Source organism: Mytilus galloprovincialis, chromosome 9 (assembly GCF_965363235.1).
Source record: "Mytilus galloprovincialis chromosome 9, xbMytGall1.hap1.1, whole genome shotgun sequence".
Classification (NCBI taxonomy): domain Eukaryota; kingdom Metazoa; phylum Mollusca; class Bivalvia; order Mytilida; family Mytilidae; genus Mytilus; species Mytilus galloprovincialis.
This window is the reverse complement of record NC_134846.1, coordinates 39546776-39569616: the sequence shown is the minus strand read 5'-3', so window position 1 is coordinate 39569616 and position 22841 is coordinate 39546776. Positions and strand designations below refer to the sequence as shown.

Below are 22841 nucleotides of genomic sequence, written 5' to 3'. Positions count from 1 at the left end.
GGTCAAACAGGTGTATATATTGAAGGACTCCATACGCAATGCTTGAATCGCAAAGTCCGGTTAGTTCGCAAGTTGTTTACAGCTCCAAATTAATAATTATTCGAGAAAACTTTTGAAAGAATCGGCCTTTATTTAATGCATTTAAAGTCATACAGTGCATTCGATTGACACCTACTTTCGTCATCAGTAATGGTCTGGAAAAAATTTAAGCTTCTAGGTAGCGATATTCAAATGTTTGATCTTTCATTCCTTGTGGTAGATAAAATATGAGACAACATATAAAATCTACTGTCATTGTAAAAATCGTATGAACACGAGCAAGAACACAATATAAAAGTGAAAACAAGTTGAAATATGAAGTTATATTCACTAAAAAATTTAAAACACAACAACAATAATGTATTGGAAACATGGGTGTCATCTCCTTAGCGCCTGTGAAATGATCGTGGTGATGAAATGGCGGATTATTTATGGTTATCATTTATCTAGAGCTAAGTCTGTATTTTCCTAGCGGATGATGCAATTCTTAGAAGGAAATGCTCTTATTGATGACACACTAGCTCATTCTAAAGTTTTCTTTCTTGGTTGGTATATTCCAAATGGATGTACGAGCTGTGATAATCATTCTTGCTTTGTTATATTAGGCAGTAGTTAATATTATATGACATGTTTGCATCACATTATCACGTTTCTTAAAGGAATGGATGAAGTGGATGAAAGGACGCACACTGAACGTTCAATGCTATTCAGCATGATATCATTGGATTAAACAAACAAAACATACAACTCGCTGATTAAACTATATGTTTATTATTATAAAGCTTACGTAAACAAACTTAGCAAATTACGACCACAAATGTACTATATTTTTGTTAAGTAAAATCCTGTACTTTACAAAGTAATCCTGTCTAAATATGTAATCTAAATAAATGCATCGTAAACTATTTATAACAATAGTATTCTTATTCTATTATTTAGACTTGATGATGCTAGAGATGTTGACTACCATAAATAAAATGATGATATCATAGTCAACTATGTAAACATTTTAACTGTGAATGATCATAGTCCTATTTCGTTACTGTTACATTAAAAGACATGACACATTAGGGACTAATGTACTACAATATGCACATCAAGAAACACTTCAAACGCAAAATCATTATGTGAAATATTCACTTTCCAGAATTTGGATTATGAACATTTATTTTAGTATAAAAGAAAAAAGAAATACAAAAATCATGTAATTGTGAGAAACTATTTTTAGGTGTGATGAAAATATCTGACATGTGACAACCTTGATAATAGACGGTAAATACCATTCAGGGATTTTCTTTCACAAATTAAGTTTAACCCCGAGTAACAAGTTATTGATACATGTAGCAGCAGGATGGTCATCTGAAGTTCATTTATGAATCGACAAAAATATGATCAAGAAGTAATCTAATTAGGACTAATAGTTAACGAGGCTTTTGCTTGCGTGAACTCATTTACGATGAAACTGTCAAAATATGTTGATACAACACTGACCAAAACATAAACAATGATTCAAAATCGGTGAAAAGGTGTATGAGGAGATTAGCCAAAATTGTAGACTGATCAAATCGTGAATTATAACAATCATTGAATAGTAGTTGAAATTAAATTTATTATATCCCTTAAATCGGAATCGCCTTTTGGATTGTATTCGTTGCCTTTATAATAACTAGCATTTTTCCGTTTCGTACTGCATTTAGAACTTTAAAGATTATTTAAATACAAAGGTCATGCTAAAAATTACATTGTAGAGGTTACACGAAACGCTGGCTCAATTTCTTATTGATTGATTATAGATCTTTGTCATTTCCATGACGTACACATGTAGAAGAATTATGGACATTTGTCATGTTGAAATAATTTGGACACTCAAACGAGTCGTAGGCGTGGTCAGATAATCTCGATGAAATATTTGAACATTCATAGATACCAGTCTCTTTAAATCTACTTTCTTGTCCATTTCTCATGAAAGACGTTATATTTTTTGTCACACAATCACAGTCATTAAACCTGAAATGAAACACATGACTGTATATTGATAGATAAATCCGTATTGAAGGATTGTAAATGCATTAAATTAAATCAGTAACTGTTCATGGCACTGTCCACGATACGATACATGGTCAGCTTCTATCTGGATATATATTGTTATTTTTTTTGGTTTTTGACATGTTTAAGTGTTTACGATCACATTCTTCTTTTATTTGTGGACACATTAAAATCAAACGCAGTGCTCTGTGTCATTTCTTAAAGCTGATTCTTTTCTTATAATTAGTTATATGACTTTAATAATTGAAAATTATTTTAAAACTAGTAACAGTGGTACAATATCCCTCGCATCATCAACATGTTGAGCTACGCAAAGGCTATTACATATTAATGTAATTTGTTTTCATTTCAAGTACAAGGATCTTTCCGTTTTCAAAAGATATTGTTCATGTTAAACTTTGACATGATTAAACACTTTTTCGACAGGAAATGTAGACGTTAGAGAACTTACAATTTTACTTTCCATATTTTTTTTTCATTTTCCAGTGTCATAGCTACCTCAAAATGGTTGATGACAACTTTGTCTGAGATAGCAACTAAAAGCTTTTTTCAGTTGATGAATATATAGTTCAATCCTAAAATTTCTCTATTTAAACTGAATATGTTTTCCTCATGAACATTCATTCTTGCAAAGTGTCTAGGGGTTCAAAGAAAATCAAAGCGTACACTTTACATATGATAGGAACCCAAGGCATAACAATCATTCAATAAAGTAAAAATCTGATTATTTTGCGGTTAATATAGTAGCATATGAAATAGAGTCAGAGGCGGATTTAGAGGGGGGGCCCAGGGGGCCCGGGCCCCCCCTTTTTGGGAAAAAAATTTGGTTGCTTATATAGGGAATCATTGAAGCGTGACTGGAGCGGGCCCCCTCTTAGGTCAGTCAGTGGGCCCCCACTTATGAAAATTTCTGGATCCGCCACTGAGAGTAGCTGTTATTATATATTAGATTCATATTGACTATTACCCTTCCGGAGCACCTGAGATCACCCCTAGTTTTTGGTGGAGTTCGTGTTGTTTATTCTTTAGTTTTCTATGTTGTGTCATGTGTACTATTGTTTTTCTGTTTGTCTTTTTCATTTTTAGCCATGGCGTTGTCAGTTTGTTTGACTGTCCCTTTGGTATCTTTCGTCCCTCTTTTCTTTTACAGTAAAGCCAGTACTTGGCATGAAAAAGTATAAAAGAAAAAGTAGTGTACCCTCTAAAACGACATATAACGACGACAGCTATGATTGTAAGTAGTACGCCTCCGCTAACACCAGCTGCTAGCCCTGAAATGAAGTAAAAACACATCTTTGAACTTTAAACTGAAGCGATCTCAAGTCTTATTGTAATTTCTTGCAGAACGAAATTATAGTTACTTAGAACGCAGTACAACATATTAGAATCCCAACTGTAACATATTACTTAACAAGAGAAAGACCAATTTAAAATATATATATATATATATATATATATATATATACGAGTCTAAATTGAAAACTACGTTCAAACCTATGATGGCGTTGGATAAAAACCGCAATTTTTATACGTGTGCATGTAAAACAAATTTCGTTGTAGAAGGGTCTAAAAACAGCACAAACAACATTTTCCAAAAGATCAAAAAAGTGAAAAAGTATATTTAAACAAAACGCATTTGACTTACAATTCGAACAACTGATGTTCTTTAACCCTGCTGACTGCCATTCACAATGTTATGCCACAAACATACGGTGTCAATATTTTTTTAGTACACCAGATCCGGATTTCGACAATAAATGTCTCTTCAGTGATGTTAGGGATCGAAACGTTATTTGAAAGGCCATATAAAAAGTACACTCATTTATTAGGCAAAGTACCCTCATTTTTAGATAGACTCTTGAATTTTAAGAGTCAATATAGGATGAACAGATCATATAAACCGGAGGGAAAATATGATACAAGCCCAAACGAAAAAATATAAACGAGTCTAAATTGAAAACTACGTTCAAACCTATGATTGCGTTGGATAAAAACCGCAATTTTTATACGTGTGCATGTAAAACAAATTTCGTTGTAGAAGGGTCTAAAAACAGCACAAACAACATTTTCCAAGAGACCAAAAAAGTGAAAAAGTATATTTAAACAAAACGCATTTGACTAACAGTTAGAACAACTGATGTTCTTTAACCCTGCTGACTGCCATTGTCGATTGCCAAATAAAATTGATCATATATATATATATATATATAAAAATATAATAAAAACTTTATACATGTTATGCGTTCAGAGTGATTTTCTGGATTTACCTTTATCTGGAATGCTCAAAAGAAAGCCAAAGATATATAAGAACTTTTTATGATATCAAGTTATCAACAGTTGCAAATTTGTCTTAACGTCCTGTGTTTTGGACTTGTTTAAATGAGTTCTCATATTATCTGTGTAAGTAACTCAAATACACAGCTCTTCTTTTGCAGTAATATCAATCTTATTGGCCAAAATAATTTGATTCAATTTTAGGTTTTTTTTATTTATATTCTCGACTGCAGCTTATGTTTAAACTGCTTTATCAATCTCGGAAAGGCAGGTTGTGAAATCAGAGCTCTGATTTGTTCTACGCTTGGTCTTTATGCCTAAGTTAGCAAGTGTCTCCCAATATTCTCTGCAGTATCCATATCCCCGATTGGTCTTTAACTTGTGATTATTGTGCATACATATACATATAAATATCAAGGAGAACACTAGATGTATAATTATCTAAGTAAAATTTAATCAACCAATATCCATCTACCCTATTCTGCAGTAAAACATAAACTATATAAAAAAAAAACCACGTGCATTATTCGTCAAATGTAATTGGTGATATGATAGAATTGAAGTGTTATATATTACCAATGATATCAAATTGGATAGATGACTTGTCAAGTGTCTCCCTCCACCCTTCTGTTATATCTACAAATGCATACATGAATACAGAAGTAAATATACTGCATTAGTTTCGGTCATGTTTAAATAACGTATGATGACATGTACTTGTTTACATCCGTTGTTGTCTTTGTAGATAGTTGTCGCATAAGCAACCATACGAAATTTCTTTATTGTTATACAATACATTTGTGAGAAATTTTGATCTTTTAGTAAGTGATGTGTACTTTTCTGATCATTGACGACTTTATCTTCACGTTCAGCTAACTTACATTAAAAAATCTCTACCCTGGTAGATATATTAAATACTAAACAAACGTGTATATAAAAATATTCCTTTTTGTTACACATATCTATAACAATAACATTTCACAGCTTTAGTAGTTCCCTTTTCAAGAAATTGAAATATGTCTGCTTAGCGTGAAAACAGAACTCGAAGTACATTTTCAAATTAAAGATCAATTGCACTTTGGTTCCGCTTTCAAATGGGTATTATCAGTTCATAGACCGTTCTTTGTACGGTTGTTGTTTCTTTGACACATACCCGTTTTCATTTCCCATTCTAAAATTGATTGGCAGATATTTAAACGTTCTTATTTGGAATTTCTACATTTTTAAGTTGGACTACTTCTAATAACATTTTAAATCGTGGATATAACGTTGTGCCGATTATTGCGTTACATTGAATAGTAATCAAAACATGTTTTTGCACCATAATAGCTTTTAATATCTGTGACGTTCAGATTCTTGGGGCATGTCAATCTGTTTATAAAAAAGAACAATTTCTAAGTCATGGCAGAGTAATAAAAATTGGATAAGTTGTTTAAATAAAATACATAAAATGTATTACTATTTTTTTAAAATGATTACTGCATTAAAAGACTACTTGTGGATATTAAGTTAATTAAATTACGTTCAACATTACACGCACTTTAATGTTTGACCATAATAACAAAACGATCGATGATAGGAAATGCAAGTGAACTTATCCTGGATATAAAGTTAACAGAATCAAATATGTTTAAACAAAGCGACGTTTTACTTGTTATCGAAATACATTAATGTTTATTTCTAAACAGGTGCGTAAACAAACTCTGTGTTTACGCACAGAAAAACACTTACCCCTGCATTGATACGTAACTGTAATATTTTTGCTGGTAACGTAACAGTCTTTATATCCGCTTATGAAATCCAACATTTCAAATTTACAATAATCCGTTTTGTTGACGTTTCTACAAAATTTGTTCAGCTCACTTTCAATAGTTTCTTCTGGACAATGTTTCTGTTGACTGATCAGGTGTTTTGGTTCTAGTGATACATAGATTTGACCAGCAAGGAATTGTGTTTCACATTCTATTTTGATTGGTGTTTCAATGTCTAGGCAAGTGGTATCTATTTTCTGTCCTTTTATGAAAAACGACAAATATATCCATGTATATTATATTTTAAACCAATATTTTTTTTCTGAAATACACAAACATTTAAGTTTTGTTAAAACCTTAAAATGCCTCATTTTAAATTATGATATTGTGAATTTAGTAACAATTAAAGTTTTTAAAGTTTTTTTTAAAGAAAAATGCTCTGCTATGAAATAAATTCATAAGGAATTGGCCATACCATTTATCTTTTTGAGTCAGACAAGTTTGATTGTATTGTTTTATTTTATTTATAAAAACATATGGCTTTTATTGTGTCTTCTGAGTAACCACCTCCCAGAATATTAGGAATCATCATAGTACGACTTTGGAGATCTCAATTTCTACCATTATATATTCAAATTCTTATTTGTACAGATTAATCAAAATTCCAATCTTTACTATTAGCTATTGGAATTCCGGTGTGAAGATAATGGATTCTTATAAATTTAAATTGTTTTGAAATAAAAACATCTGTAAAGTTATTGTCAGTCGGTGAAAAGAGTGTAAAATATAGCAGATGTGTAAATGATCCTTGTAGAACCTTAATCAGTTCAAATCAAAGAATGTATTCCCTCTTGCATGGTTTTAATTCGTTTTCCTGATTTGGTTGGTTTTTCTCCTGATTTTTGCACAACTTCTCAATATTTGTATTATGATGTAGATTTTCAAATTCAATTCATGAGGAGAAAATGAAGCGACATGAGTTGTTGAAATGTGTATCTGGTAAATTTAAATTAGTACTGTTAATGGTTTCACTAACACTAGGTCGACTGTCAGTCCTTGCGAATATAACCAGCTCATTGGTCAGTACTTTGGTACATACATGACAATAATGATAATTGATATTTGGTGTTATAACATTTTGGAACTTTTTCTGAGTTAAGGAATGTAAGTTTCTTATGGCCTGATTCCTTTCCTGTGTTAGTTTTGTACAGACATGACAATACGGATAATCGATATTGGTTGTTAAAACATTTTGGAAATCTTTCTGAGTTGAGGGATGTATATTTCTTATGGAAAGCTCTGATTCCTTTCCTGGGTTAGTTTTACCTTTGAGCATACATGTTGTTTTTTTCTTCAGAATATATCCCATTAAATGGATAGCAGGAATGACAAAATGTTTGGAAATTACAACATACCGCACCAACAACCTACTCCTGATTTCCGTGGAATAAAATAACATACAAAAAATGTCAAAAACATCACATGATCAAGACTATTTAACGTAGAAGACAAAACACAATGAAACCTGTAAATACCAGCTATGACCGGAATTGTACGATGAATTAAAAGACAGAACATAATGACCACATGAAAAACACGACTGTCACAGGTTAAGAAAAGAGTTGATCACTCGCAACCATCTTAACTTCGCCTCTTCTATGTGTACCTGTCACAAGTCCTGAATCGTACATCCGTTGTTCCTATTGTTTGATGTCTGTCTTATTTATAGTTCGTTTTTGTTTTGTTTCAGCATAAATCTGGACAGAGCCTTTATAGTTTACTGAATGGTATTGGCTTTGCCCCTTGTAAATCTGAAGGCCGTATTTGTTAACATTCTCGTCCATTGATAGTTTACTCCATGTGAACTATTGTCTGTGTATTTTCACATTTCCATTCTTTTTATAAAACCATCGAAATGAATAACATGAAAATAACATTATGCTTTCTTTGACAATTGACAATATATACGTTGAAGATGTTTAATGAGAGATGATTTCATATTGTATCAACTTAAAAATTCAAAATTTTCTATAGTCTCGATTTTAACTGTTTCAAATGTACCTTTTTGAAGTACCGTGTTTACACGTGTATGAGATTTTTATATAAAATTATTTGAACTTCCGAAAACATGTTGATGTAAAGTTGTAATCCAATTACCAGAAGTTATGACTGTTACATTTACCTTCTATAGTCTCTCTATCTTTGGAATTGTTTATATTTGTGTTATACATGCTTTTTTTGTTGTTGTTATAGTTCACATTTACCTTGACAAGGTCTATACGCTATCGATGTATCATCTACAAGAATCGCACGTACTGTTGTTGAATTACGCTGTTTATAGTCTGCTTCCAATGCTATCTTAAACGGATCTTTTCCATACACATCTACCGATATGCTGATCCATTGATTCACAGATGTAGAATTACAATCCGCGGTAAATAGTGAATTTTGATTTACATCCGAAATTTTGTATATACTAAAAGAGCAATCGTAACTATTTTCATAAAAAAAGTACCACAGGGACAAACATATGGGTTCCGTGAATTCATTATCTGTGGCAATACGTTGGGTACTAGCTGCACCATTAAAGGATAAAACGGTCATGCTATAACCTGCAGATCCTGAAAGAAATATATAGGTTATAAACACGCATCCATGTACAATTGTTTGGAATTTCGAGTATTTTATTTGGTAATATTTTTATGAATATTCAGAAATTTAAATTTGCGGTCAAAAAAATATAGTTTAGTATAGTCTCCTTTTAAAGAAACAAAAATGTATCCTTGTTCTTAAGAAATAAATTGCAACATGTGCTTCTTTCATGTCCTAATAACTACCACAGGATAATGTATCAGTTACATAGAAAAACATGTCATGCAATGAAGGCGGGAAATATGTGTCTGGTGCACAAAAATAGCATAACTAAATTAAAGAAGGTGTTAATATCGGTTGATTATGAGGACACATACTGTTCATACCTGTAGTCACTTGGGTATGATCAGGCAGGTTCCTCGTACGATCCCATGTGCTTCTATTTGATGATACGTTCAACCAATCTCCGAAACTATCCTCAAACGTACTAACGCTTGTCCTGTTTTCTGAAGTGAGTTTAGTTTGATTATCAGTTGATATAGATCATGAAATAACAAGTAGTATATACAAAAAATAATAATAAAACCTGCTTTTACTAAAGATAATTTCTTTAGCAAGTATATTTTTTAATATCATTAATTCGATAGTCTAAATATATACTTAAAGCTTATTGTAAACTGCAATCCTGCTATTTGCACAATTATATTGAATTGATATTAAAAACAACAGATCAAACACTGGATTTTGTATTTATGATAATTTCTGATAATCATACCTCATTTTATGAATATGCATGAAACTATTCGAATAATAATTCATTAACTTAACATCAAGAGTAAACAGATTAAGGCTTACATTAAGCAATGACAAATTGGTCGAGTACACACAATATGGTTTACATGACTTTTGTATAAGTGGCCGTGCATGTCCAAATAGCAAAGTTTACATTCAGTTGATTGTCCACATAAATAGCAAGAGACTTTATTAAAGAAGACGAAATAAACGAAGTTATTGAAACATGTGAAAGCAATAAATAGCAACGTGCAAAATAACATACGAAATCTGTAACATAAACAACGGGGACAACCTTTAGGTGTTTGTTAACCGGAAATACTTACTTCCGTGCTAATTGTCAGATTTTTTCATTTTATAGCCTCGCGGTCGGATAAGCTTCTACTAAAGTTAATCTTTGTTACTTGTCAATATTGCGCCTACATGTATTGAGTCGAAAATTGGTCAGTGTGCATATTTTTTTTTGTGAACAAAGCAACCATTTACTTTATTTTGTTTTCTTTTTAACCGATAGATAGATATAAGAAGATGTGGTATGATTGCAAATGAGACAACTCTCCATCCAAGTCACAATATTTAAAAGTAAACCATTATAGGTCAAAGTACGGCCTTCAACACGGAGCGCACAAATAACAACAACCTATAAAAGATGCACGTAAGAAGCATGAAGTTAGAACTGACGATCTAGAAAACATTGACACTCAATATTATGTATGTTTACTTTTCTCTAAGTACCTAACTTTTTATAAGTTAGTCATTTGGTTAGGAAATAATCCATCAGTGAAACTTAAATACATTGTTTTCGGAACAAAATCGGTGATTTTAATTTCACGTCACTGCAGAATCTACTTTGTTGAGCTGTCATATTTATGTCCTTGTACAAATTAGTGGCTAATCTAGTGACAAAATAGAACATCCCCCCTCCTCCTGTAAACAATGATTTTTTTTTAATGTTTGTCCCTCTTTAGCAAGGACGTTATGAGTTATAAATCAACGACAAAAATGTTCCGATGAATATTAAAAATTGTCGCATATGATATTTGGAAAATGGATATTAGGTCTATTTATATATAATCTATACAAACACAAGAGTGCACACGCTGAAATGTCTCGCCTTCTATACTAATCATTGATATTATGTTGATAGTCCTTAGTATAAAGCTAAGCTTTATAAAAACTGTCACATAAACTTAACATTAACCAAGATAACTAAACATAGACCAATGAACCTTGAAAATGAGGTCAAGGTCAGATGAACCATGCCAGGCAGACATGTACAGCTAACCATGCTTCTAAACAACATATATAGTTGACCTATTACTTATAGTTTAAGAAAAATAGACCAAAACACAAAAACTTAACACTGTGCAATGAACCGTGAAAATGAGGTCACGGTCAAATAAAACCTGTGCGACTGACATAAAGATCATAAAATATTTCCATACACCAAATATAGTTGACCTATGGCATATAGTATTAGATAAAAAGACCAAAACTCAAAAACTTAACTTTGACCACTGAACCATGAAAATGAGGTCAACGTCACATGACATCTGCCCACAAAACATGTACACCTTACAATCGTTCCATACAACAAATATAGTAGACCTATTGCATATAGTATGAGAAAAACAGACCAAAACACAAAAATTTAACTTTGACCACTGAACCATGAAAATGAGGTCAAGGTCACATGAAATCTGCCCGCTAGACATGTACACCTTACAATCATTCCATACAAAAAATATAGTAGACCTATTGCATATAGTATGAGAAAAACAGACCAAAACACAAAAATTTAACTATAACCACTGAACCATGAAAATGAGGTCAAGGTCAGATGACACCTACCAGTTGGACATGTACACCTTACAGTCCTTCCATACACTGAATATACTAGCCCTATTGCTTATAGTATCTGAGATATGGACTTGACCACCAAAACTTAACCTTGTTCATTGATCCATGAAATGAGGTCGAGGTCAAGTGAAAACTGTCTGACAGACATGAGGACATTGCAAGGTACGCATATATCAAATATAGTTATCCTATTACTTATAATAAGAGAGAATTCAACATTGCAAAAAAATTGAAGTTTTTTTTCAAGTGGTCACTGAACCATGAAAATGAGGTCAAGGACATTGGACATGTTACTGACGGAAACTTCGTAACATGAGGCATCTATATACAAAGTATGAAGCATCCAGGTCTTCCACCTTCTAAAATATAAAGCTTTTAAGAAGTTAGCTAACACCGCCGCCGCCGGATCACTATCCCTATGTCGAGCTTTCTGCAACAAAAGTTGCAGGCTCGACAAATATTAGATTCATGTCGGAAATGAAAATAATGGGCTCATTGGAAGGCTGTCCTTTTATACAAATGAACACTATATATATAGGCTTAATTTTGCAGGTACAGAAAACATGACTGAATCTATTTCACTTCCAAAATTACATTTTAACATGATTTGCAGCATTCAATTGTTGCGTCGTTTGTTTTCTCTTATTTTTTAATGTTAATTCACATTGCGATAAGACGTGTCACGGTACTTGTCTATCCCAAATTCATGTATTTGGTTTTGATGTTATATTTGTTATTCTCGTGGGATTTTGTCTGATGCTTGGTCCGTTTCTGTGTGTGTTACATTGTAGTGTTGTGTCGTTGTTCTCCTCTTATGTTTAGTGCGTTTCCCTCAGTTTTAGTTTGTTACCCCGATTTTGTTTTTTGTCCATGGATTTATGAGTTTGAACAGCGGTATACTACTGTTGCCTTTATTTATGAATAATTGTCTCTTGTGATATACTTTTCTGCAGGGATGTAAAGAACCATCGAACTGCGTATGCCACTTTGTCTGGTTCATGGATGAATGCATCTATGTGACCTGGTCAAATTTAGAAAATCAAGGTTTGTTTACATTTATAGATACCTTAATACCACCAATTGTTCCATACTAACATTACAAAAATGTATCTATTAATATTAGCCATTGTTAAATGCTTCGAAATATATTTTCGGTACGGTACGGTACGGTACGGTACGGTACGGTTAGCCAGATTCAAAATTGATCTTTTTTAAGGAGACATTTTTCAAGCACATTGCATGGATGTATTCAAACAACTAGCCATACCTATCACGCATGCAATCATTTGAAATTGTTAAATCGTAAGTGTATATGACACAGAGAGCACATGCATATGCTATTATTGTACGAATGTGAATAAACTCATCATAGATACCAGGATTAAATTTTGTAATGAATAACCCAGAAATATAGATCCAACATTATCAGGATATATTATACAGAAGCTTTCAAACAGTTATTTTGATAAGTAGCTGGGCACTTAAACTTACAGAAAAAACAGGCATTAATACTGTAAATTTAAACAGCCGGGGCCTTAAACAACATCCTCCAACACTCGTGGCAAGCATGATACAAGATTGCCGAGGATTAACATTGAATTTCAATATTCGAAGAATAAAAACACAATGACATAAAGAAAGATTTAAAAAAGTCGAACTAAAAATTGAGCTATACAGCATGCAAAAGAAACCATATGTTAATACCGGTGTTCCGGAAGAAAGATCAGTTCCCCCTCCAAAATTGGCAAAAGTAGGTTTAGTCAAAATGATACAAAGTCATGTGGTTTGAAAATACACTGATAGACTAGCTCTTCTCCTAAATACAGAAAGATTTGGTTCTTTATATTTTGTTGAAAGTCCAAAGTTCCTCTAAACATTTTTTTCCATTACTGTTGTTGAAGTACATATCGTTTTCTATATCAATTGTTATTACTTTTTCCTTTCTCAACCAATGTGTATGATGGGCTATCCATACAAAACCAGTATTGTGTGGGATGCATATTGTCATCTTATCGCAGATGATCTGATATGTCCAGGAAACAAATAACAACTGACAATTAAATAGTTTATATTGTAATTGACGTTTGCGATGTGTTCCAACTAATTTATATAAGCCAAAGCTTAGCTAAAATTATATACCTATATGGAGTTAATTTCTTTCAGAACGATAGGTCATTCTTTCGAAGAATCTACCCGGACGATACCATGTTTCAATGAAATATGCTATAAGGCATAAAATAATGACCTGTATTCTATATAACAGCCACGTATATCACAATAGGGTCGGGGAGTATAGAATTAAATCCTGATTCTCTGTTTAAAAAAAATGTATTGCCATTCAAAAGAAAATTATTCTAAAAAGTTCATTCATTGAAAATTGTTGAAAAAATAATCACTTTCCCGAGATCATAGATACAAGGATTGAAATTTTGTATTTGCGCCAGACGCGCGTTTCGTCTACAAAAGATTCATAAGTGACGCTCGAATCAATTAAAATGTTATTACAAATAGAAAAAAAAACTATATAGCACCCCCTTCCATAAATTAAGTTGGTACAATAAATTACGAAGTGACTTGTATTTTTTCATACACCGTTATCGGATGGTAACAATTTATTTGTGTCTTACTTCATGCAGTTACAATAATTTTTTTATCGAGTCGGGATAATGATTGGTAACGTTTATATCTAGATCAATAAGTAAGTTTTATTTCACATTCTAAATGAGCCGTAGGGCGTGTTGGTCTGAACGCATCAGAAAGGAATATCCCACTTTAGTGTTGTCGGTAAAATAGGATGCTAATTCTGCAAATCATTGTTGAAAATAATATTTTATGACGGTATATAAGTCAGATAATGCATATTCTAAGGTTTTTCTTGTAGTAGAACATACCTCGGGGTGTCCGGATTGACCAAAAAAAGACCTCCCTACGGTCGGTCTTTCATTTGATAAATCCTGACACCCCTCGGTGTGTTCTACGACAATAACAACCTTAAAATATGCATTATCTTTAACATAACCCGTTGTAGTAGATATATTGCAAACAGTATGTACTACTTAAAGCGGTAATATCAAGACGTTAACACGATCTGTACCTTACCTCCCCTTTGTAACCAGTTTATATTATACTTTGCACATGAAACTGAAAGGAGTAGGTTCACGAAGGGTCCAGAGTGGCCCTTGATTTCCGTAAAATGTCACTTTAGTAACAAAAATAAGAATTTGATGACAAAATATGTAAAGATATCTAACAAAAACAAATAATCCAGCTCTGACGCATTTGAAAACTATTGTGGCGTCATTATGACGTAAAATTTGTGCACTCTAATGAAGAACATATTAATTATGACTAATTTATTCATGCATTTGTAAGGTATACTTCCTTCTGAAAAATAATGGCCAAAATTTTCATATCTTTTTAATGAAACGATACTGGCCACATGAAAGAACATCCATTATTTTTTTATAGGATGTTACATGTATCTGACCCATATACATCTTTTTATAATAATTTTATTCTTGTCGTAGGTTGCGCTTATCTTTTTCAGAAGGAAATATACAGTGGAGATCACTTCTAACCTCTTATTAGAACTGTCAGAATAATCTGTCATAGAACTGTTCTAACCTGTCCTAGAACAGTTCTACCTAGAACGGTTCTACCCTAGAACTGTTCTAAGTAGAGCTGTCAGAATCAGTTCTAGGTAGAACTGACTAAATCAGTTCTAGGTAGAACTGTCAGGATCAGTTCTAGGGTAGAACTGTCTAAAACTGTTCTAGGTAGAACTGTCCAAATCAGTTCTAACCGTAGAACTGTCAGCAGAACTGAATAGGTCAGTCAGGACTGTAGAACAGTTCTAAATGACGTCACTGAGGTAAGGGCATCTTAGAATTTAGAAAAAAAAATCAGTTCCACTTACTTTACTGTATAGCAGATTTTCTATATTTTTACTGATCAAACGTTACATGTACAAATATCGAAGCGGATAGAAGGGTTATCCGACTCATCGGAGAAATACTTTTATATGATTGCATATAAACATCATGGTTTACGTTGTTTCGTTCCCCGTTTTTAATAGTCTCTTCCTAAATATAACTCTGCATCATTTAATTCAAGGAATTTTAGTCGTAATTTACCTTGTTTGCCTTCGATTTACATTCATAATGTAAGATTCTGACTGTTTTGACAAATGTTCAAACGAAAATTTTACGGTTGGTGACTTATGGGATATTAATGAAATACGTGTTGTATAAGTATACATGTACATTTGCACCATCTCGTCAATTTAGACAGACTTATCCATAACGATTATAAATGATATCTGGGAGTCTGGGACGTCAGAAAAATATACTCGATCTGCACATGATTGAAATATTTGCCCCTGGACGTTATGCTACAAACAAAATCAATCATTCTTCAAAATATATTAACAGTATACTATTCCAAGAAGAGAACATCTCATACATGTACTTTTCATTATAAAGTATATGAATCAGTCATGTGAGTGTTGGATAATGCCGTTAAATAGTTTTGTTTAAAAAACAAACCATCACAAACCACCGACTTAAGTGACGGTTTATTATTATGGATAGAGAGAGGTAATAATGACACTCTAAAATTGATGAGGACAACTTTTGTAGTCATGGTAGTCATTGTGATTGTGTTCTAAAATTGGTGTCATCTTAATCATACGATCCGTCCTGCCATAGAAATATTATTGGTTTACAATGAGGCATATATATTTACATGATAAAGTGTAAATATGTTCAGTTTAGGTTGATGCGGTCAAATAATGTTGATATATCTAAACTACTGAAATTTGTTTACCATTCAATATTTTGAATAAAAAGAGGACATGCTGGTACTCTAAAATTGATGTGGAAATATTTTTGTCATTGTGATACAGTTTTGCTGTATTAAACAATCCATAAGTAAAGTGATTTACTATGCGGCTTTATATATATATATATATTATATATTAAGATTTACATAATACAGTGCAAATATGGTCAATTTTGGTTGATGCTGTCACATATGGTCAGTTTTGGTTGATGCTGTCAAATATATGGTCAGTTTTGGTTGATGTGGACAAATAATTTTGTTATTTTAGTCAGTTTGAGATATCAAAACTACTGAAATTAGTTTACGATTCAAAATTTTGAATACAAACAGGACATGCAGGCACTATAAACTGATGCGAGCATAATTTTGTAGTTACATGTCAAAAATGAATGTATTGTTTTCCAATATTGCTGTCATTTGTGTTATACAATCAATCCATCCTGATATAAAAAATATAAGTGATTTACTATGTGGCTATAAAGATTTACATAATAAAGCGCACAAATGGTCAGTTTTGGTTGATGCGGACAAATGATGTTGTTATACCAGTCAGTCTAAGGTATGAAAACTACTGATATTTGTTTATGATGCAATATTTTGAATAAAAAGAGGACATGCTGGCACTCTAAATTGATGCAAACAAAATTTGGTAGTCACTGTGTTCAAATATTGCTATCATTTGTAGTATACAATCCATCCTCACCTAAAAATGTTACGGATTTACTATGAGACTATAAGATTTACATAAAAAAGAGCAAATATGGTCAGTTTTGATTGCTGCGGTCAAATATGGTCAGTTTTGGTTGATGTTGTCAAATATGGTCAGTTTTGGTTGATGCGGACAAATAAATTTGTTACACGAGTCAGTCTGAGGTATGAAATAAACTCATCATAGATACCAGGACTAAATTTAGTATATACGCCAGAAAACTACTGATATTTGTTTCTGGTGCAATATTTTGAATAAAAAGCGGAAATGCTTGCACTCTCAATTAATGCGAAAAGAAATATTGTGGTCATTGATTTCCAATATTGTGGTTATTTTTATACTACAGTCCCTCTTGACCTAAAATTATAACTGAATTACTGTGCAGCTATGTAGATTTGCAAAAAATGTCAGTTTAGGTTGATGCGGTAAACATTTTTGTTCAACGGTCTGTCTGAGGTATGAAAACTACTCGGAAAAGAGGACATGCTGGCACTATAAAGTGATGCAAACAAAATTTTATAGTATATGCTTTCCAATATAATTGTTATCATTTGTACAATCCATCCTGGCCTAAAAATATAACTGTATTACTGCAGTGTGCGACTACATGTATATAGATTTACATGATGAAGTGTAAATATGGTCAGTTTAACTTAAGTTTAATTTAAAAACATATTTATTTATAGTGGATTGGGAAACAAGTTATTACATTTGGTTAATGAGGTCAAATAATTGTGTTATAGGAGTTATCCTGACTCCCGGAATGACAAATGTAAAACAATTCAAACGAGAAAACTAACGGCCTAATTTATGAACAAAAAATGAACGAAAAACAAATAATTTATGTAACACATCAACAAAAGAAAACCACTGAATACAGGGTCCTGACTTGGAACAGGCACATACATGCATAATATGGCGGGGTTAAACATTTTGTCTTGATAAAATATATGTAATAAGACCGGCAAAATATCAAAACTCAATATCGCTAGTATGCCGAAGCCTTATATTTAAGACAAAGAGTTCTTAAAAATTATGAATCAATTCTATCCGTAGAATTTATAACTCAATTCTAGCCGTAGAATTTATAAATCAATTCTAGTCGTAGAATTTATAAATCAATTCTAACCGTAGAACTGTTCTAGAAGTAGAACTGTCTAAAACTGTTCTAGGGTAGAACTGTCAGGATCAGTTCTAGATAGAACTGTTCAAATCAGTTCTAGGTAGAACTGACCAAATCAGTTCTAAGTTAGAACTGTTCTATCTAGAACTGTCAAAAATGTGTCAGGCTAACAGTTCTACATACTGTCCTAGAACAGTTCTCCTGACAGATTCTGACAGATTTAATGAGAGGTTAGAAGTGATTTCCACTGTAACTTACAAATGCATAAAAACAAATTATCCTTTTGAAGCTGTTAACATTGTTTAAACGAACAGCAGACAACAAAAGTGTTAAGATTATCTACATTTGCCTATTTAATATAGGTAAATATAATTTTTACATATGGTATAACGAAGTTTGACTAGAAGGCACAGTTTCAGGCCTTTATTTCATACTCCTTTCATTCACTTTTAAACTGTAAAGAGCCAAGATGTTGATATTACATTCATTTTGAAAGTTGCCTAATGAAGGGATAGTTGATATTTGTTCTTGCTTATTTACAAAAAAAATAAGGCAAATTGCTATAACATTGAAATAAGAATATATATGCTTAGGGTATTTAATGTTCAGACTGCCAAACAACAAATGATTACAAAACTTCGAAGATTTGTTATTAAAAAAAAATGCCGTTTGATTTTATGTGTATTAAATTAAAAAAACAAAAAGGAAAAAACATTTATAGATAACACGGAAAAATTGAAGTATCTATCGCATGAAAACATTAAAACGTTCATTTGAGGAAAATACAATTCTAATTTGTCATTTAATGAACTTAAGAAATATTCAGAAAATAAGGTTGCAGCACTGTCAGATAATGTTGATCTCAGATGATTTTTTTTCTATTATTTTAGGTTCCTTGTGGTTGTATAACTCATATATTTTTGATAATCTTTGGTTTTCAAATGTTATGTTTTTAGCGTGCCTGATGAAGTTAATTTCAGAATAGCGTTTCGGACTCATATAACGTATAGAGCGTTATTTTCATTTTTTTAAAGGAATTAATGCAAATTTATGTTTTAGTTGGGGGGGGGGGGAGGGGTTAATTCTTTCCCAGCACGGTTTTAATAATTAAAAAAGAAAGCCTTAGGGTGAATAAAAAAATGACTTTAAAATAGTAAATACCGTCTTTACAAGTGTAGGAGAGATTTATGTATCTAAACTCCCGTAAACAGTTTGATGTGAAGTTGTAATCCGCCAGGCAGGAACTTTCACCGTTACATTTATCTTCAATAGTCAGTGTGTCCTGAGAATTCAATACGCACGGTTTGTCACGACAGGGTGTTTCCTCCTCGATAACATCAATTTTATCTATCTGTATTTGAGAATTGTTCAAACATGAAATGTTAATTGTATTTTCATCAGGATACCGTATCGTCGCAACCAATTCTACAATATGAAATTAAAGAAAATAGTAGAAAATATTGACATTAAAACAGTACAAGGGAGAAATCAATATGAAACAAATAAAAGAGCAAAGAACGATATACAAGTTTTGATAAGAAATTTTCGTTCAGTCATCGAAGCGATTAGCGTTGATACCATGTATATTTTACAGGGACTTGTCGATAAACAAAACCTATATAATTTAATAAAACAAAAAGTTCCAAACTCTTAATTTTGATGAGTGCCACTTGGTCACACGCAGTTGTTATATTTCGATTCTGCAGTTGGCTATCCTACTGAATATTGCTAAATCCACATGACAATATCTACATAATGGTTCAACTACAAATGTCTTTTTGCATCTGAACTCTATTGAGATTTGGGGGACTCAACGTCTCGGAACCTGATCGGCAGACAGAACAGACTCAAAGATAGTTTCTCATATTAGCATAGTCAAGTACAAGCAAATATTTAAGACGTTTACTTATATGGTTAGTAACAATTGTTTTGTTTTTATTAAGAAATACAACTTCTTTGGAATTGTTAACCTTACAGTGAGTCTATATACATTTGTATCACATGCAACAATACAAGCGACTTTTATCTAGAAACAAATGTTTTAGAGATCTTAACGAAGAATAAGGAATTAACAATGACGTATATTTATGCAAGTTTCTAGTATGTCTCTTTTTCCATTTTTCTTTTTTCAAATGTTGATGTTTTTTCATGATTTAATTTTTGTTCACATTTACCTTGACATGACCTATACGCTATTGATGTATCGTCTATCAGAATAGCACGCACTGCAGCTACATCGCGATACCTGAAGTCTGCTTCTAATGCTATCTTGAACGGATATTGTCCAAAACAATCTACCGATATGTTAACCCATTCAGCAAGAGATGTAAAGTTATGATTTGCAGTAAATAGTAAAACCTGATTTTTGTCAGAAATCTGATAAATATTGAAATAGCAATCAAAACTATTCCAATAAAGCTGGTACCAAAGTGACAAACATATCGGTTGAGTGAATTCAATATCTGTAACAATTCGTGCTGTTCCATGAAAATCACTATAGGATACAGCTGTCATGCTATAACCTCTGGATGCTGAAAGACATATATAGATTATGAACGTGTATGTATCTGAAATCTAGCATATCATATTCTTCTTAATATCAAAAATTAAAGGTTACTCGAGTGATAAGTATTCGTATGATTATCGAAATTATGTAACGCACATAGTCTTAATAATGATAAATCGAATATAAACTTCAGCATCAGATCCTTAATTTTCGACGGAGATTTAAAAGATATAGGCATTATGTACGTATCGTAAGTCATGTAAGTATTGATATGATTGACTAGCAACTCTCTGTTTTCTTGATTTTTTTAAGTAACAAGTCTCTTAAATTAACAGAAAAATGTCTCCCTGTTCGTGTTGTTTTAGAGATAGAAAACTAACAAACCCCAAAAAATATGATTTCTGTAAAAGCATTAATGGTACGATTTAACTGCAATAAATGCGCATGTTTACAATTAATGTCTATCCTGTAAGCATGGTAATATATCATGGAGTACTTCTCTTAATCGATAATACATTATTTGCTGATATATAATTCAATAATATAAAATCTTTTTTTTTAAAATAGGGCAACATGTAATTTAATGACAAGAAAGCAATTCTAGATGTTGGTTTCTTTTAAGACGTTACAGTAATCACTGTAAGAAATACAAAAGAAATAGAATTTCTCCGCAATCAGTGACAATACATGTTCATGTGTTCACATTCTAGAGCCTAAATATCCGTCAATGTTATTAAAGTATTATAATTGTTGATACCTATGTTACTTACATGAATCCACGTGGGTATGATCCCTTACTAGGTTTGTACGTTTCCAGGTAATATTGTGTGATGATCCAACCACCCAATCTCCAAAATCTTCCTCAAAAGTACTTACACTTGTCACAGTGTTGCTTTCTTAATGAATTAAAACTTGTAATATTAATGTATCATGTTATATATCATGTAATTACAATGTATATATGTTACAGTGAATTTGTATAATCAGGGATTATGTAGAATCCCTAAAATTTTCAGGGATTATGTATAATCACTGGTTAGTTTAGGGATTATATATAATCACTACAATTTTCAGGGATTATGTATAATCACTAGAAAAAACGTCATGGATTATACATAATAACTGAAATGATACTAAAATATATAACGGCGTCTTCCCATTTATCCAACTTTTTAATTTTTTTATTTTTGTTAATTATTGGGTTGTTTGTTTAGTGATAATAAGGTGTCTTTCTAAAATTTGACAGTAAATTTGTTCCTGTATGTTTTTTTATATTATTTAAAATATATATATATTACATTAATGTAAACATTCAAACATTCATAAGATTGTCAATTCTATCCCGAATTTGTCATTTAAAACAGCAAAAGACGTAGAAATATCTGAATGTTTTGGTATTTGAGCAAGTGTAAAATCATTTGTTCCCCAGACTAATGCTATACCGACCAGAAACTTAACATTTTACGACACTAGAGAGACAAAAGTCAATAATTTTCTTCAGTTTTACCAGTTTAAGGAAAGTAAGACAATATTAAAACATGAGGGAAAATACAAAAACTATGACCTCTTGTGTTTTAGAAATTGAAAGTTAAGTTAAGTTAAGTTAAGTTATTTAATATTATATAAATCAACCGAAGTTAAGTTAAGTTAAGTTATTTAATATTATATAAATCAACCGTCGTTGCACGGGACTCGTATCGTTGCCCGGTCTGATTGCATTGATATCTGCATCGTTAGCGAGAGCCTTATCCCCACTGCTACAGGGGTTAACATTATCAATTGGCAAATCAAGACATTTAAACTGTACTTTGTAAATGCTTGAAATATATGAAATAAGTCATTAAAAATCTTGATAAAACTAAAGGGGGGTCTCAACACTTGCAGGTGCGTGTAACTCACAGCTTAAGGATATGAGGAAAAGTAAATGTGTTTATAAATCACAAGTCTACTACCAATAATTATGCACACTTTTTAGAATTTCGTAAAATTTTCGTTTGTGTACCTTTTCTCATGGACTGGCTCATATCAGACTAATACCCTTAATATTGTATAACGTTAGGCATAATATATTAATATGAAAGACACAAAAATATTGAAATGATAAACACAACAGTTTTGTTTTTAATACCGACTTTATCAGCAATAATATCAAGCGAGCCCTTTTTGATATTTACTGTATCAGTATTGATAATATCAAGCGAGCCCACAATGGCGGGTTGATGAAGTTAGTATTAAAATATTAACATGATTAAATAGCATAATGATTATTTCTTTATCGTATTATTTTAGCAATTGTTTTTAGGTTGAGAT

General features: G+C 31.9%; 1 protein-coding gene across 1 annotated transcript; it reads right to left on the bottom strand.

Moving 5' to 3' along the window:
- Positions 1 to 821: 821 nt before the first annotated feature.
- LOC143044979 (uncharacterized) lies at positions 822 to 21407 on the bottom strand. The gene is made up of 9 exons (XM_076217260.1): positions 21302 to 21407; positions 20200 to 20556; positions 19187 to 19450; positions 9089 to 9208; positions 8375 to 8731; positions 6091 to 6372; positions 4936 to 4995; positions 3284 to 3356; positions 822 to 2046 (listed from the first exon to the last, which is right to left on the bottom strand). Exons 2-9 carry the CDS (start codon positions 20537 to 20539, stop codon positions 1827 to 1829), a joined length of 1716 nt encoding a protein of 571 aa, XP_076073375.1. The 5' UTR covers positions 20540 to 20556; positions 21302 to 21407; the 3' UTR covers positions 822 to 1826.
- Positions 21408 to 22841: the final 1434 nt, after the last annotated feature.

Excerpts from the sequence above, each read along its gene's own strand:
- LOC143044979 (XM_076217260.1), bottom strand. The coding sequence starts at position 20,539 with ATGACAGCTGTATCCTATAGTGATTTTCATGGAACAGCACGAATTGTT. Across the intron at positions 3,357-4,935 it reads TATCCAATTTGATATCATTG|GGCTAGCAGCTGGTGTTAGC; the intron begins GTAATATATAAC and ends ACTTCATTTCAG. Across the intron at positions 2,047-3,283 it reads GTTATATGTCGTTTTAGAGG|GTTTAATGACTGTGATTGTG; the intron begins GTACACTACTTT and ends GTTTCATTTCAG.